At 37.5% G+C, this 19,396-nt stretch overlaps 1 protein-coding gene across 8 annotated transcripts in view; it reads left to right on the top strand.

Moving 5' to 3' along the window:
* The window catches only part of LOC127786643 (uncharacterized), a 109,918-nt gene that overhangs the window by 41,981 nt on the left and 48,541 nt on the right, over positions 1-19,396 (top strand). For all 8 annotated transcript variants that reach the window (XR_008020023.1, XR_008020024.1, XM_052314174.1 and 5 more), the window contains one exon: positions 12,168-12,269. Coding sequence is in view for 6 of the 8 variants with exons in the window: in XM_052314174.1 (XP_052170134.1) it covers positions 12,168-12,269 (102 nt within the window). In the remaining 2 variants the exon portion in view is untranslated. The remainder of the gene's footprint in view (positions 1-12,167; positions 12,270-19,396) is intronic.

The following is a 19,396-nucleotide window of genomic DNA, read 5'->3' on the forward strand; positions in this document are numbered from 1 at the left end:
TGTCTTTGGGATGGATGGACGATTGACAGCGCTATGGAGAAAAACAGTCTATATTCTCAACGGTGCTAGTTCTACCTCTAATAGTCAATTACCTGAAAATATTTTATTGCCAGTTTCTTCGCATTCAGAAATAATGCTTTGACATAAACGCCTTGGCCCTCCTAGTTTTGTTTTCCCAAATTGTTGTATCTAAAATTGTTTAGCAATAAAGTTCCTTCTCTATTTTAGTGTGAACACTGTATTTATGCTAAACAAACCAAGAACAATTATCCTTCTCATTCGTATCAAATGTCAAAACCTTTTCATCTTATTCAGATGTCAACTTCCTGAGGATTTGACTGGTAATTCTCAATCAATAAAAGGATCGAGAGAGAAATAGGGGGAAACGAGAGAGAATTTTAGGGAGAGAAGAAGATAGAGACGAGGGAGGAATAGAGAAAATAGAGAGAGAAATCAGAACTTCTAGTGTATTTTCATATATTCTGTGAGAAGGGATTAGTTGTATTTATAGCTGATCCTAACCTCCCCCATGTCCGGGTAATCGCTTATATGTGTTGGGAATGTACAAGTTGCTAATGCAGCAACAAACTTAGTACTACCCCTACTACATACTTTGCTAATTATACTACTTTCGCCCTCTATTACATTCTAATTATAGTAGCTTCCCCCCTACTTCGCTAGTACATGACAATTACCCCTCCCTTCAAAATTTTCTTATCCTCAAGAAATGTTGAGGAGGTTGCCACTCGAGGGAACTGCTTGAGGATATTTGGAAGATACTCCCAAGTATTATTATTAGGATGGAGGTTAGACCACTGGTTGAGAACTTGAGTGATAAAAGCTCCTTGTCTGTAGATCACCCTTTTGTTGACTATAATTGTAGGCTCCTTTATACTGTCACTAGTATTGGGGATGGAAGGCAGGGTTGAGCTTATTGGTTGTGCTCCCACTGATTTCTTGAGAAGTGAGACATGGAACACGGGGTGGATGTTGGAGCCCTCTGGTAGTTGCAGCTGGTAGGCCATATTTCCCACCGTTGCGACAATGGGAAATGGGCCATAGAATCTTGGGTTTAACTTCGAGCTGGGGGTTTTTAGTAGGGCCTTCAGATGACTTGGTTTGAGCTTCAAATACACCACCTCCCCCACTTGAAATTCTCTCACTCATTTTTTTTGTCTGCAAACTCCTTCGTACGATTCTTGGGGTTGTCTAATTTGGTCTTAAGTACCTTCAAAGCCTGTTGCCTTTGCTGTAGTTAGGTATCTAGGGCTGCAATTGTAGAGGAATTTCCCAAGTCTGGTAGCAAAGATGGCTCGTAACCATAAAGAGCTTCAAAGGGAGACCTCTTTATGGAGGTGTGATGGCGGGAGTTGTACCACCACTGAGACATAGCAAGCCATTTGTGCCAAGTCTTAGGTTGTAGAAATCAGGAGCACCCCAAATATGTCTCCAAACACTAATTGACTCTATTTGTCTGGCCATCTGATTCAGTGTGGTAGACAGTGGAGATGTTGAGTTTAACCTCCAATAATCTCGTCAACTCTTTCCACAGTAGGATGATAAAATTTTTATCCCGGTTAGATACTATAGCTTTAGGGGTTCCATGCAATTTTACCACCTAGTCCAAGAACACTTTAGCTATCTCCTGAGTAGTGTAGGGATGGGTCAATCCAATGAAATGGCCATATTTTGTAAACTTGTCCTCTACTACCATAATGCAATCTCACCCTTCTGATTTGGGAAGTCCCTCAATGAAGTCCATTGAGATACTTTCCTAAGGCTCTCTTGGAACATCCAAAGGCTGTAATAGCCCTGGGGTAGCCACTATCTCTGACTTGCACCTCTTGCAAGTATGGCATCTCAACACAAATTCCGTCACATACCTCTTTAGCCCTGGCCAATGGAAAAGTTGTTTAACCTTGTGATAGGTGTTCACAATGCCTGAATGTGTCCTCCTATGGGAGAATCATGTAGTGCTTCTACTACCTTCCTCTCTAATCCATCATCATCCCCATCACCAACTTTCCTTGGTATTTGATGAGGCCATCGGTCAATGCATACCCCAGTCTTGTTGTTGGGTCCGCTACTAACTGCTGAAGAAGTTCTTTAGTGTTTCCATCTGCTTCATAACTAGAGCACTTCTTGGCGCCAATCTAGAACCACTGTTGTAATTGCAACAAAACTTCCCTCCTCATAGTACCTAGATAGTGCATCAGTAGCTAGGTTTCCTTCCCTTTTCTATACTAAATTACATAATTCAATCCCATCAACTTTGTCATTCCCTTCTGTTGCAATTTTGTATGCAACTTTTGCTGTAGCAAAAATTTCGGACTCTCATGGTTTGTTTTGATCACAAACTTACCTCCCTATGCCTCCATTTGTCCATAGCCACCAGTACTACCAAAAGTTCTTTTTCATAGATGCTCAATCCAAGATGCCTAGGAGCTAGTGCCTGGCTAAGAAAAGCCAATGGCTTGCCTTCTTGAACCAATATAGCCCCAATCCCATTCGCACTAACATTTGTTTCAAGAGTGAATGGCTTACTGAAGTTTGGTAGCCCTAGAGTTGGCACTTCACTCACGGCTTGCTTAAGGTTACAAAAGGCCTCCTCTGCCTTAAAGTCCCAATGGAATCCATCATTCTTCAATAACTCGGTTAGGGGTCGGCTGATAACTCCATAATTTTTAACATACTGGCGGTAGTAACCAATTAATCCCAAGAAACCCCTAAGGCCCTTAGCATTGTGGGGCCTAGGCCAAGCAACCATTGCTGCCCCCTTACTAGGGTTTGTACTTACCCTTGCATTGGATATAATATGGCCCAAATACTCCACCTACCTTTGTGCAAATGCACATTTTGACTCTTTAACATACAATTTATTGAACTTAAGGACTTCAAGGTGGTTTTTAGGTAGTCAAGGTGTTTGGCAAATGAAGGGCTATAGATTAGGATATCATCAAAAAACATTAGGATGAATTTGAGTAAATAGGGCTAAAAAATTTGATTCATCAACGCCTGAAAGGTAGCTAGGGCATTGGTGAGGCTAAAGGGTATTACTATAAATTCATAGTGCCCTTGGTGGGTTTTAAAGGCTGTTTTGGGGATGTCTTCGAGCCTTATATGAATTTGATGATAGCCTGATGTAAGGTTTGGCTTGGTAAAAACAACATGTTTGAACTCATCAAGCAGGTCCTCCACAATAGGTATAGGAAACTTGTGTTTGATGGTAATGGCATTTAGTTGACAATAGTTAACACAAAACCTCCATGAACTATCTTTCTTTTTAACAAGTAATACGGGTGATGCAAAAGGGTTGTGGCTTGGTTGGATGATAGACTTTTGCAACATGTCTTTGATGAGTTTTTCAATTTCAGTTTTTTGCCTAGGTGGGTAACGGTAAGATCTTACATTAACATGCTCTCTATTGGGTTTAAGAATGATAGTGTGGTCATAGGGTCTCTTGGGTGGGAAGGAATTAGGTTCAACAAAGAGGTCCCTAAACTAAATTAAAAGCATATTAAGAGAGTCAATTTTATGTACCTTCCATTGGTCTTGGGTGTGGTTGCTCATAGTCACTGCTAATTCCCCTTCTTACTCCAAATTGTCCCTTGTTGGTTCCATGGCATGAATGGAGAATAACTGTGCCACTAGGGAGAACTTACTGTTGAGCATCTTCTGTAGCTTTTTTCCCAAAATCATATTGCATACTCCCGATTCATGGCTACCCGTTAGGGTCCTTCTTCCATCTTTCTCAAAAGTCACCTCCATCTTATTGAAATCGAAGCTAATAGGGTTTACGCCCTTCATCCAGTCCACCCCAAGCACCACATCACAACCCCCTAACTTCAGTAATCTCAGATCAGCCACGAAATCCTCTCCATTCATCCCCAATAGAACCTTATGCATGTTGACTGACTTAGGACTTCGCTGCTATGGCAGCTGAAGGTACAATAAAGAAAAAATACATGCAATAGAAAAATTACTCCTATGCCCTTGGGGTTGTGACATAAGCATAGTCCATAACTTTATGCAACATGATCGGATGAAGCATGTATGCATTGATAGCCACTTCATCAAACATGAGATGGACTTTGGAGTTTTTAACTTATCCTATGTCTCTACAAAAGATCAGGAAGCTGATATTCATACAAAAGCCTTGTCCAAACTAGCATTCGGCTTCTTAGTTGGCAAGTTGGGAATGACTGATATCTACTCACCAGTTTGACAGAGAGTGTTGGAAAGATTAAAAGTTGAATCTTGATTATCTCTATTCGAGAGATAGATGATAAAGCTGTTGAGAGTGTTTCAAATTAAAGTGATAGAAGATAAGATGATAAGGTAAGGTTGTTGGGAGTCTTCCAAATTAAGTAGATAAGATATGAGAGGTTACAAGATAAGATGATGGGGTTCAGGAAAAAGGGGGATTCAACAGTTTGTGGAAGATAATTTCAGAGGAGATTTAAGTTCAAATTTTATTATGTTTATTCAAATGTATTCTTGTATTTTAGGAGATATTTTAGAGGTCTTCGTATATATATATATATACCACACTTGAGTTCAATAAAATTATGAGAAAGCATTCTTGTTTAATTGAGTATTCTTTCTTCCTACTTTAGTACAGCTTTCCATCACTAAGCTTGTTTTAATTTTGTTCATGTTCCTTATGCCCGAATGACCCCCCCACTGGTGACCCATGTAAGGCTTGCTGAATTTTGGACTTAGGCTGGTCACAATCCCCAATTACAATCCAGCCATGAAATCGGATTAGCCCATTAGATACAGTATAACCTGGTTTTCTAGAAGGATCAATAAGCAGTTGTTTTAGCAGCTCTTTAGACCACACAGCTAGAGTATAGCTAGTTGTCACCTTTTGTAACCAATTAGGAACAACCGTGGTAATGGCTGCAACCGTCCCTTCATGAAAACATCTGGACAGAGCATCTACAGTGACATTTCCCCCCCCCCTTCGATACTGAGTAGTGTAGTCCAAGCCTATCAACTTACTCATACCCCTTTGCAACTGAGTTTGTAGTTTTTGCTGTAAAAGAAACTTCAAACTCTCAAAACTGCAGACTCTCATGATTAGAGCGGATTATAAAGGTTCCACTCTTCAAATAGTGCCTCTATTTCTCAACAGTTATTAATACAACTAACAATTCCTTATCATTATACATATTTACATTTGATAAAAAAAAAAAAAAAAATTCCTTATCATATATGCTTAGTCCCACATGTTTGGGAGCTAAGGCTGGGTTGAGGAAGGCTATTGGGTGACCCTTCTACATGAGAACAACTCCAACCCCCACATTATTCTTTATGAGTGGAGAGTAACAGTTATATCCCTTTTGATTTGGAATATAACCGAGGAAGATACATTTAATGGCTCTAGGATCAAATTTATCTCGATTTTGATGAGAAATATGGACAAAAGAAGTACAACCAAACACTTTAAGAGGTATAAATGAGATTAGATGACTGGTAGGGTATGCTTTGAGAAAGACCTGACATGAAGTCTGAAATTTGAGAACCCGAGAAGGCATTCGATTAATAAAGTATGTAGTAGTAAGAATAACATCACTCCCAAAAAATTTTAGGAACATCAGAGGATATCATAAGAGCTCGAGTAACATCTAACAAATGCCTGTTTTTCCTTTCAACAATCCCATTTTGTTGAGGGGTATTAGGACTAGAACTTTGATGGACTATAACCTCTTGAACTAGATATGCTCTAAGAATAGAATTAAAATATTCTGACATTATCAGTATAAAGAATTTGAATTTTGGCATTGAATTGAGTTTGAACCATGAAATGGAAGTTTTTGAATAGTTGACCTACCTTAGATTTTTCTTTCATGAGAACCATCTATGAGAGACGAGTGTGGTCATCTACGAACGAAACAAACCATTTTGCCTGGGTTACACTTTTAATTTTAGAAGGTCCCCAAACATCACTTTGAATTAATGAAAAATGATGAGATTCTTGGTAAGTTTGATGTGGATAAGAATTGTGAACATGCTTAGGTAATTGACAGACTTCACATGTAAAATCAACTGAATTTTTATTAAATAAGGATGGAAAGAGTTCTTTGAGATACAAAAGACTAGGATAACCCAAACGATAGTGCCATAACATAATATCACTATCATTACTAGACCTAAGAGTTGAAAAGTAATATTGTTGTGTACCTAGGGTTTACCTAGGGTTTGGATTGGAAATTGGGAGAATGAGGAGGGAATTTAGCAGAAGAATAGGGAGGATCAGAAGAACAGGAAGTGAGGGAGAGTAAGATCGAGAGAGAGAGAGAGAGAGAGAGAGAGTGAAATCAGAAATATTCAAATGTATTGATTGATGCCTATGAATTATGCTTGATCAGTCTTATATACTGATCCAGATAGCAATGATTTGGCGCTAGTGGGGTTGCCAAATATTCAAACCAATTATAATTGAAGACTACTGCCTTGTACAACTGGTTCAATTCAAACTAATAGCAAATACAAACAAAGGAATACATCTATTATCTATTACTTTAGACCCTGGGTCCTAATATTCCCCTCGCCTTAAAATATTTCTTGTCCCCAAGAAATGCCAGCCCTCCACTGCTTCGAATATGCTTTTTCCTTCTCTTCCATAGCTTGAATGGCGCAATCCTGAAAAACTTCTATAAGCCTAACACATTGTCCATAGCTCTCTTGGACTCATCAGCTAAAACAAAACCTGAAGCAACCACTCGCTGGTTGTCGTATTGAGTAGAATTTCTGGCTCCTTTAGCTCTTTTCCTCCGCTGAAACCTCGATAGATATCAATTTGTTGAAGCCATACTTTATGTCATCTCCAAAGCAATGTTTTGCTGAACTGGTACACAGTACCATGACCTTCCTTGAAAAATTGAATTGTCTATCTCATGCAAGACCTTGTGTCCAGCCATAAAGCCTGCTTCTGTTCTTTTATGTAGCTGTCTTCCGATTACAAGTTGTCCCCATACTTCCTTATCAAGTCCACACACCCTCACAACATTAGAAGATATGTCATCTAAGGACATACCTCTAAACATACCATTTCTAGCAATAGTAAGGGACTCAAATTTCCTTGCCCTTCTTGTTCAATTATATTGATTACATAGGAAATGATGAGAAAGTTCCATAGGTTGTTTAATGGTTGAAACCAGGCCTCCATCACTATCTTCATTCCAAACATGATTTAAAATCAGATTATCCAATGAAGCAATATCCCTGACCGGAATATCAGTTGCATGGAAGCTATCTTCATAACAGTTCTTATCTCCAATCTGATTTATAGCTTGCATATCAACCGGATCATCAGCTTCTTGCCCTTGTACAATGTGGTCTACACGGATTTCCTTATCCAAACTCCTTTCATCTTGAGTTACCATTGATAGGTTCACGTCAGATGGTTCCTCGAAACCTTTTAAATTAGAATCCTGCTGAAATACTCCAACTCCAACTTCCTCAATATCGATTAATTTTATAGTCAAAACCTCTTGATTCCATGCAAACAATTCAACCACATCTATTTCTTTCTATTTGCTAGAATATTCCTCTTCATGGACTTCTTTTTCCAAGGGATCAGATTGTCCCTTTGGATTTGTTGTCCTAACATGTTGATCGTTATGGTTTCCTTTTAGATAATGCTTTTCACCGCCAAAATTATTCCCGATATTGTAGTCGTCCTTCTTGTCATTGTTGCCTAAATTAGAATACTTCTTCTTCTGCCCAAATCTAAAGTAGGCAAAGAATCGGTCTTCCACAATCTTGACTCCTGCTTAGGTGGCTTCATTTTTAGGAACTCATGAGGAGAACAAGGATTATTCGTAGGATCTGGTAGCTTCTCTATAATAATTGGATCAAAATATTCTTTTGAAAGCAAACAAGCAGGTAATCTAACTTGATTTTGTCTAGCGAACATTATCATGTATTGGTCCATCATCCATATTCTGAATTCATCCCAAATTTCACACGTGACTGAACTCCTCTCGCAACATATCGACAACGCTGTTTACCTTCTTATCCACCGTCGATTCTATAGATCCAATATGAATCTACCTCTCTATCATCATAAATCACCACATTAAAATAGAGTCAATTTTTAGAAACCACTTCCAACTTCGTGATCGACTGCTAAAATTCGCTCGTTATGTCTGTTGACTCCGATACAACCAACGGAATTCGCCGAAACTGCTTTGCTTTTCAATAGTCAAACTTGAATCAGGAGCGAGAGAAGTCGATGTTCGAGAACAAGCAGAATTTTCTTCGGAACCTGCTTCTTTGAGTCGTAGGAATTCTACCAGCTTCCGATTTAGATCACGTATGGAATTTGCTAGAATTACTTCGCCCTTCCACTTTCGAACAAGGCTCACTAGAATTATGCCAGGTTGTGTAAGTTTTTCCTGCCTCACTCCTCCGAAATTGATTGCCTCGGCTGCAACTCTTTCGAAAATCTCCTATGAACAGCTTCGAGGATGGTATTGCCTTGCTCGTCTGGGAATTCCGATCAACTGGAACTTCCCTAGGAGTCCCACTGATCATGCCTGTCTCCAATACTCGCATACTCCAGCTGCCCAATTGCGCCTCCACAATACGAGCTCAACCATTAAGAACTTGTCGGAATCACAATCGGATTTATCTGGCCAAGTTGCCTTCCAATTCGAAATCGCCCGACCTGCTCGTTTGCAATTTCTGACCAACACTCCTGAATGGATCGACTCCAATCACATGACTAGAAATGGATTTGCTCTGTTATTAAATCAATTCGTTGTTGTTTCCTGAATCGCCTCATGTGACCCATTCCGTTTCGCAACCAATCATCGATCAGCTAATGCTCCAAATTCACGTCACTATTGATCGGTGAGCGTGGTTGATCTGTCTCAAAACGTTGTTAACTCACTTCACCTGAGTTGCTGGAAATCCCGTTGTACAACACTTTTGAATTTTTACAACCAAGATTCAAGATTTGGACTTGTCTTTAAGACTCGAACTCAGATATGCCGGAATCACTCAAATTTGTTGGGATTTGCTTCGTGCTTCACTGTTGACGTTTGCTGAACTTAGTTGTCTCTCCGCGATCACATGTAGTGACTTAGACCCAGCCGCTAGGAAACAACTGCCAATATCGCAATTCAATGGCCGAGGATCATCGGCTCTACTTCGCCTTCACACGCCACTGCTTTTGGTTTCCGTAGTTGTCTCCAAATTTCGAGAATCAATCCTCCTTGCGACGGAATCAAATTTTGAGAGTCAGTTGCGTCGAACGATAGGTCGAATAGTAGTCGTCGTTTTTTGTTGGAAATTAATCAATAAGAAAATTGCCGAGGAACGATGCTCTGATACCAAATTGTCATGTACCTAGGGTTTGGATTGGAAATTGGGAGAATGAGAGGGAGTTTAACAGAAGAATAGGGAGGATCAGAAGAATAGTTAGTGAGGGAGAGTAAGATCGTGAGAGAGAGAAAGAGAGAGAGAGAGAATTTGGAGAGAAATCAGAAATATTCAAATGTATTGATTGATGCCTATGAATTATGTTAGATCAGTCTTATATACCTATCCAGATAGGTGATTTGGTGCAATAGTGCTGCCAAATATTCAAACCAATTATAACTTAAGGCTGTTGCTGTCTTCTAGTTATAATTGTGACTACTTCTAAGTATAGTTGGTTCAATCCAAACTAATAGCAAATACAGACAAAGGAATACATCTATTATCTATTACTTCTAGACCCCTGGGTCCTGACATATCCCATCAATTGTCTTCTGAGTTTGTCTTTTAGAGGACTCGGTCGCTTTGAACATGTAGAGTCTTGAATGCAACTCAGCGTTGCCAATCATTTGTCTCGAATTCAAATCCTGAAAAACACAATGATTTGGGAAAAAATTAGTAACACAATTCTTTTCCCATGGAAGCGGACTAATAGATAGTAGATTACAATCCAACTTTGGAACCAATAAAACTTATTCAAGAGTAAGGTTCTTGGAAAGGATAACAAAACCTGTTCCAGACACTCTTGATATGGAGCCATCAGCAAAACGTATAGTATAATTTTTAGAACAAGGTTGGAAATCTTGAATTAGAGATACATCACTAGTTATATGATCAGAAGCTCCAGAATGAACTATCCAAATACCATTGCTATCCACCTTTTTAGCCTTAAGTGTAGAGAATTACCTTTTTGGGCTGCTGTAGCTGTTGTTAAATAGGCAGTGGTTGGAGTAATTGAAGTTTGTTGAGCTTGGGAAATTAATCGCTGAATAATTTCAATGTGTTTGCTAAATTGGCCATTTGGAACTGCAACAGAACTCTCCTATGTTGTAGTGTGGTGTCCTAGACTTTTTTTCTTAGTTCTTGGTTTCCAATTAGTGGGTTTGCCATGAATATTCCATGAATGTATCTCAGGTGTTTCTTGCCTTTTTGTAGTTATCACACTAAGGTCTTCCTTTCTTGGTGCAGTGAGCATCCTTGAGAAAGCATGACAGAAACTTCAGTAGTTAGTGGTTGATTTGTAGTGCGCATCATCACCTTCTTTCTACTTTCTTCACGTTGCACTTACGAGGCAACTTCACTCAGATTTGGTAGAGGTTTGATGGCCAATATCTGCCCCCGGACTTCATTTAAATTCTTGTTGAGAAATCCGCTTCTTCTCAACAATTTTCTTGTACTTTCCAGAATCAATTTGACATTCCCATGTTGTTGTCTCACACATATCAAGTTGTTGCCAATATCTTGTCAATCGACTAAAATATTGGGTGACGGTGAGATCTTCTTGACGGAAATCATGGAGAATTCCTTTAATTTTAAAGGCTTATGTTGCATCTTCCATGTAACAATATGTCTCCTTGGTGGTTGTCCAAATTTCTTGTGTTGTGTCGTAGAGAATAAAGTTTTCACCGACTTCATTTGTCATGGAGTTGATAAGCCATTACACGACCATATTGTTTTCTGTTTTTCAGATCTTGTACATTTGATCATCGGTCTTCGATTTAGGGGCAGCACTAGTGAGATAATCATCATTTCCTTGGCCACAAATGAGCATCATGACAGAATGAGACCACTGCAAATAATTGTGGCCATATGTTCAGTAATAAGAAGAGCGGAGGAATTGGATCCTCCTGTTGGGGTCGGAACTAAGGGAATTTGAGAGGAAGAAGAAACTCAACAGTGGATGCCATTGCAAATGAAAAATGAGAGAAATAGGACCCAAATATTTGGTGGAATAGAAATGGAATTAGATACAAAATTGAGAATAACAAACCAAAGTTATCAGATGCAGATTTGGAATGAAATTAGTCGCAGATTTGGATTGAACGGATCGGTGTTAGGATTGCTCTGATACCATGTAGATTTTACAGAAAATTGATATCATATCATTCGAAGTTCACAAATCCATATATATGGTATAGATGTAACTGCTCTACATTCAGAAATTGCCAAATAGGGTAATAGGAAAAGAAATCTCCTAGAAATAAAATTATATCAAACTGTACAATCAAATAGAAAATTCAAGAACTGACTAATTACATATTTTCTACAACAACAATCACAAGCCTTAACTAGTTGGAAATTTTTTTATGTTGTATAGAGTTCTATAAATAGATAAAATTCTTTTTGCAAATTTTTCTTTTCCCCATATTTAGAGCATTAACATATCCAACAGGAAAAGGTTAAAGGCATGACTATTGTTATTAATTTAATGTATACAATAAAATATGTTTATTTTTGGCTTTGCCTATTCTTTGAACATTATTGCATTGGCGAGTCCATGTTGTATCATATTGGTTTAACATGTCCATATCTGTCCACATAATGTTTAAGTGATATATCAACCTCGGCTTCTTTTAAAGCAAGCTCTTCTCTCTCTCTCTCTCTGGAATTGGACAATGTTAGCTTCATGTTTGCTAACGGCGAGGCCTATTTTATAAAGCAATTGATTGCATCCAGCAATTTTGCATTGAATTATGTCTGATAAGGTATAAACTTTTGTGTTGAATCTGAAAATTGACCGAGTGGGTAATGATGGTTTATTCAGTTTCAAGGAACTTTTATCCTAGAACCGTTTCAAAATTATTGATTCAATATCTCATTAAAAATTCTATACTAGACATTTGTAATCTATAAAGTTTCAATATTCAAACTAAGAACATTTTTCTCTTGCGTGACAGGAAATAAAACATCATACCTTTTTATCAATGGAGCTCTTCAAGAAATTCACTGGGTTAAGCAATCATATGGATCTTGGTTTGTGGGAGAATATGTTTGTGAAGGTAAAGCTTCTTTATCAACAATTTTTTGTGTAGTATAATTATTCTTCCTTTGCATTAGTTCAATAATGTATGCGAATTTGGGAAAACATGATAGTTACCAATTTATCATGCATAATATGTTAGCGTACATTTCGAAATTTTCCTTTGTTTTTTTGTGGATGGAAAATTCTCCTATATTAATTGAAAGAGTTTTCTTTTTTTTTCCCCTTGAACATAAATCTCATACATGTATAAACTATCATTCCTTGTAACTCTTGTTGGTCCCTTAACATACGATGGCCACTCAAGAGGGGGGGGGGGGGGGGTGAATTAAGTGATAAAAACTTATTAAACCGAATTTTTCCCTTTTTAAACTCTTGAGCTTTTCTTATGTAAAGAAAATACTTGTTATAAATATATATGTTGTTTGGGATTGATAATAATATAAATACACAAATAACCACAATATTAACACAAGATATATAGTAGTTCGGTATCTCCAACACCTACGTCCACTCTCTCAAGGTCAACCCGACACTTGTGGTTCCACTATAACCACACCTAGATTTTTCACAAGTTCACCTAGGAAACTTTTACATAACACCGAGGTTTTCCCCTTAGCTCACCCCGGAAACTAATACAACACACCTAGGTTACAACGGGCTCTAGGATGCCACTCACAATCCACAATTAATACAAATAAATCCTATGTCCAGATAACCTTGGACTAAAATGGTATTAAACACAATGATATTACAAGGCAAATATAAATAATACAAGAGTTACCAATAATAAGAAAACTTTTTCTTCTTTGCCTTGGGCTCCAAATGATGTATCTTTAACACTTGGGCCTTGGATTGCTTTTCTTGAGTGCTTGAGAGTGACTTTAGAAAGATTAATCTTGATTGGGCATTCCTTTTCTTCAGATTTCTTCTTTTTCTTTTATAGATTTGGCTTCTAACGGCTCTTTTAGCAGCTGAAAATTCCGACTGTTGGAGTCTGGGAGTTGACTTCTATTTTAAGTGGGAGTCGACTCTTCGAAATACACTAATATTGCCAGGTCGACTCTGCATAACTTGCTCTCGGCTGGGTTGATTCTGCATAACCCACAGTTGACTGTCCCTCACTAGGAGTTGACTCTTAATTCAAATTTTTAGAAAAATTAGATTTGCTTGATAATACAATCAATAGCATGTATACATTACAACATATTTACATTTTTTTAGTTTAAGTAAATGTCCACATTTTCTTTAATTTATATTTTACCTTTCATTTATTTAAATACATAAATGTAAATAAGAAAGTACCGCCCATTTAGATTTAATAAAAATATCTAAAAAATCAAAATCTATAACAGTAAGAAAATAGAATTTTGATTTTATTATAAATTCAGGATTTAACGATTTTATCACTCCGAAAATTAATATCTTCTATTTTTTGAAAAATTCATTAAAAATCATTGTAACAACAATGAATATTAGCTATCAAAATACCGAGAAATAGTTTTTAAAAATGAAAACATTTTCTTATATGACCCCTTATAATGCGCTAATCTTCCAAACTTAGAAAAATAGCATTTCTTGGTTCATTTTGATACACAAAATGTTATAATACTTAAAATATGTTTTCCACCATAAGACATAAAAAATCCATTAGGGAATTTAAATATACCAAAAATAGTTTTATTGAAATTATGTTTTGTTAAACATCAAAATACAGAATGAGTTGATTGGAGCAATTTTGCTCAACAACTCCAACTAACATTTTTTATTGTACTTGCTAAGTGCTTCATTTTCTCTTCCATTGTACTAGAAGTAATGCTCTTGGATGTAGACATGCTCTAGTTAATGCTTTGTTATTAAAGGAAAATAGAGGTTTATTGTAGTGGGCCAAATTAAGTTATATACTCACATATACCTATAGACTGTTTTTGTTGTATTTGTTGTGAATCAAGGCAGAGAAATCAAGGCTGTGATTATATCTGATTAGTCCATATTTTGTCGATTTGAAGCTGTAATTAGGATGTGATTATGTATATATTACTGTAAATAGAAGATTGCTCAATTAGATGATTTGTTTTCGTATCTAGGTAAGCAGCTTTTGTATATATATGTCTACTAATTCAATGAAGGATATTGCCATATTTTTTCACATGGTATCAAAGCCTAGATTAGAAACCTAGGACTTTCTTTCTCGAGCCTTCATTGCCGACTGATCTGTAGTCACCAACTGCACTTCTACTACTATCGATAGCCCACGACCAGCAGCCTTCATTGCTGCGACAATAACTTGTTTCCCATTCTTCCCTTAACACTTTGCATTAACTAGAGATGTCTGCCACCACTGGTGAAGTTAGTTCCCATGACATAAGAGAAACACCAACAACCTTGGGGCTCTTGTCATCGGGAGAATGGCAACAAATCAATCTTGCGTACTAGTTGGTCTGGAAGAATTATCTCAAATGGTCCCAATTGATTTGAACCATTTTGAAAGGGAAAGGAAGATTAGTCATATCATAGGGACCTGACCAATGAAGGAAGGTCTAGCCTATATAGCATGGGATGAAGATGATTCTATGATAATTGCATGTCTTTGGAGTTCTATGGCACTTGAAATCGATGACACTTTCATGTTTGTACCAACAACCAAGGAGGTTTAGGAGTTTATCCAACCAACCTACTCGAAGGTTAAAGATGCAGCCCAAATCTAAGAATTGAAGACCAAAATAGCTTTAGCAAAACAAGGGAACAAGATTGTCACCGAGTATCCAATCTCCTAAAAGGACTTTGGCAAGAGATGGATTACTATTGGGTCATTGAGAAGAAAAACATTGATGATGAGCAACATTGAAAACTTTCATAGAGAAAGACTGAACCTACGACTTCCTTGCAGGTCTCAATGTGGAGTATGATCAGGTGAGGGTTCTAATCCTAGGTAAAGATGACTTACCTTCACTTAATGAAGTAATTTCGATTGTACTAACTGAAGAAAGTTGGTAGGGTGTAATATTGGAACCCAAACCAGTTGAAACCTCAACAATGGTGGCAAATGAAGGAAGCTATGGATTTAAGAAGGACTAATCGATTAGAGAGAATGGGAAAATAGTCTCCAAATCCACAGGCAGTGACAACCGTGATAACCTGTGGTGTACTTTATGCAAGAAACCAAGCTATACTAGGGAGATGTGTTGGAGGTTGAATAGAAAGCCACCAAGTAAGGAATGGGGAAATAGAGGCGAACATCAGCATCGGAGCCAGAGGCAAGCCAATATGGTAACCCCACAAGGGGAAGAACAGACCCACGAACCAAAACAATTCAACAAGGAAGAGATTGAAATGTTAAGACACCTCCTAAGTACTCTTGACAAACCATCATCTTCATGTTATTGCTCATTGATACACTCAAGTAAAACTCCAATTTCTCATGCTTTAAATGCCTCGGATACATCCTTTAAAGACTTATGGATTATTGATTCTAGAACCACTAACCATATGACTCCTTCCTCTCGGTTTTTTCACTCATACTCACCTTGTTCCAACAATCGGAAACCTTTTGCCCCGCTTTAAAACATTTCTTGTCCCCAAGAAATGCCAACCCTCCACAGCTTCCAATATGCTTTTTTCTTCTCTTCCACAGCTTGGATGGCGCAATCTTGGAAAACTTTTGTAAGTCTAACACACTGTCAATAGCTCTCTTGGACTCATCGGCTAAAACAAAACCAGAAACAATCACTCTCTGGTTGTCATAGTTAGCAGCTAAAACCTATCGATTGCTGTTCACACCAATTTTCCCCATCAACGCTCCTTCGATGTTGGCTATTTAGAGTCTAAGGGAATGACTAACTATTCCTGTGACTTGCTTTAATAGTTCATCGCCATCTAATACAAGTAAGGATGGCAAACACACATCCATAGCTGCAGTTAATGTATTTCAGACGAACCAACGACCATTCTCTACTGCAAAAATATTTGCAATAACCTATAGATGCAACGATTGAGTAATATAGACTTGCTTCGGGATACCCAAACAAAAATTGTCTGAGAGCAACAGGACTAGGAGTTGTTGCAACCAATTCCAATCATCACTCCATCCTTCATTACAGTAGACAAAAATCCTAATTGGTCAGCTGGAATGAGAACAAACAAAACAACAGGAGCTTCGAGTATAACACTTCCCTGAGGTTTTTGGTCACTTGGCAAATAGAAATAAGGTTGGGTTTTTGGTTAGTTGGTGAATAGAAATAAGGTTGGTAGAAAGGTTTGGGACATGAAAAACATTTTTTTGAAGAGGGAGTGATGCATTGAGTATAACACTTCTTGGACTTGCTATAGAAACTGTGTGACTATTGGCTACAATTATTCTTTTGGAACTAGACATAGGTTTATAGGTTTCAAAAACAATTGGGTTCATAGGTCATGTGATTAGTAGCTCTTGAAACTAGAATCCATTTCTAACAATTTGTGAAGCATTAAAATTCTTAGAATTAAGACAAGTACCTATTTGTGCTAGATAGCAACAACTACTTTGAATAGTTTTTAGGAATGATTTCAGCTTGCTGATTTCTTTTGCATTGAGTTCACCTAGTTTTGAAGTTGCATCAGAATTTGTTTTTTCAGGGGTTCTCCCAGGTTCCTTAGTTATGAGATGGGCTTGAGCTTGATTTCTAGGCTACAGATTCTAGAAGCCTCCCATCATGTTTAAAACAATCTCCTTTCCATAAAGCTTGAAACATGTATCTCTAGTTGCTTTGGTTTCTTGTTGTATGAACACCTCAAACCTTCCCGGCTTTGTTGTAACCATCTAGGGTGAGGGTCATTTCTTCCTTGTTGTGGCCTAGAACATGAGACATCTACCTTGTTGGAAATCATGGCTGACCCCTCAGGATTAGGTTCATTAAGGATAACTATTCTTCTATGTTCTTCACTATGGATCATAAAAAAACCTCATTCAAGGATGGAAGTTTTCCTTGCCAAGGATTTGAACTCTCACTTGATCATACTCAGGATTGAGACTAGCTAAGAACTCTACAATCCCATCCCTTTCAAGTATGGAAGCAAGAGTAGTAGCATCTTTACTGCACAACATCTTTATGTCTTGATAGTGATCTAACTCAAGCCAGTAACCATTCATTCTATTGTAATAATTAGTCATCGACATAGATCCCTACTTGGTATTGTTTATATTTGTCTTAATCTCAAAGATAATAGAGGCATTTTGCACTTTAGAACATGTTCTTTTTACTGTTTCCCAAATATCCTTGGCTATAGACAAAAACATGTAGTTTCTACTTACCTCTGGCAGCATAGAACTCTAGAGTCAAGATATTAGCATCGAGTCCTCAATGTCCTAGGTAGCAAGTGCCAGATTAGAGGCCTGGGGTGCTAGTTTAGTCAGATGGGCTATCTTTCCTTGGCCCTTTAGAAAAGTTCTTACCAGTTGAGACCATTGGAGATAGTTCCTACCATCCAGTCAGTATGAATGGTGCATCCTTTGTAGCTCACTAATAGGAGTATTAGCAGGTTGTTGTTCAAATGGAGCAACATCTACTGCAGGCATAGGAGTGGTTGTCTTGGAGATTTCAGCCATGGTACAATAGCTAGTAGGTATGTTAGGAATTAAAGGCCTGAAAAAAGGAGTAATGAAGGTAACATTGTGGTGATGAAGGCACCCAATAATCGGACAATGAAGGCAACAAGAAGAGTGAAACTAGGGCTCTGATACCATGTGAGGAATAGGAGAAGTGAAATTGTATATCATCTCCATTTATAGGGTTAGAAATTTACACCATAGGAAAGATTACATTTGTGCTAAACTACGAAAGATAAGTTGTATAGGAAAATATGAAAGGTTGATTGTATAGAAAATAGGAAAGTATTGAAAAAAGATAAGCTGGTAATTACTCCTTAAAATCTGTCTCTAAACTGGAGGTGATTTGGCCAATCAATCTCTTAAATTAAGGAACGATTCCAGTCAAACATTCCTTATATTTCTAGTTGGGAATCAACATAATTATGCAAAAATATTTTCTTAACCCTTACCAAATGTTAAGCACTTACCTCGTGCATTCAAATGTGCTTAGGTGAAGCCGGTACTTCTAAGGGAAAAGAGAAACTCTAAGATTTAAAGAAGATGATTGATCATCTATTTTAACGGTGTTTTGAGATTTTTTTTTTTGCATTTATACATGATAGGGTACGAGTCATTTGTGTATGCTGTCATTTACCTAGGGTTTAGCCTAGGGCTTCAATTGGAAATCAAAAGAATCCGAGGTAATTCGGACAAAGAACAGAAGGATTGGGGAAGAATTGGACAGAAGTAGAGAAGATAATATATAGAAATGAGGGAGAGTTGCAGAAAGAATAGAGGAAGGGAGAGATTAGAGAGAAGGCAGAGGGAAATGGGAGAGACTTTGAGAGAGAATTGATGAGAGGGGGAAGCTGAAATTCAATTATCATTCACAATATGTCCTACCAACAAACATCAGTAGCTTTATATACTACTCCACAGAAAAAAAAAAAATGAAAAAATACAATTAAAGGAAAATACAAGTAAAATGTAAAATAGGCTAATTACTATTTTAGCCCTTGTGTTTTGTATGGAGAATAGCCTAGAAGATTAAGAAGAAATCAGGAGAATTCTTGGGTGATTCAAGCGGCTAAAATAAACTAAGTTCGAGAGACTAACTTATTTAGTATATTATGAGGGGTATATTAGAGAATGTGTTCTTTTTAACAAGTCCTTGTAATTACTGCCCTAATTTGTCTATAAATAGGAGGCATAGGTGTGTAGTCGCAATTATCATTCATGTTCTGTATATGAGTGAAGTGTTGTAATGTGAGAGGAGAGGCTTGTAAAAGGAGAGTTCTTTGTAATCTCATAGAGCATTGTACTCGTGTGAAAGAAAAGACGGTTCTTGTACTGATTCTTTGAAGATTTCATAGTGAATTGATTGTAGGACTAAAGGCTGGATGTAGGATTGCTATTGCAATCTGAACTAGGATAAATCAGCTCTGTCTTTTGTTTGGTTTCCATATCTTTTTCCTATTTCAATTCTATTTTTACTTTGTATTTTCTATTTCTGTTATTTTGAGGATCTAACCATGTATGTATGTGGCTATATTGGCACATAGAGAGAATTCCAGCACTCC

This window comes from Diospyros lotus, chromosome 12, assembly GCF_014633365.1.
Source record: "Diospyros lotus cultivar Yz01 chromosome 12, ASM1463336v1, whole genome shotgun sequence".
Lineage (NCBI taxonomy): Eukaryota > Viridiplantae > Streptophyta > Magnoliopsida > Ericales > Ebenaceae > Diospyros > Diospyros lotus.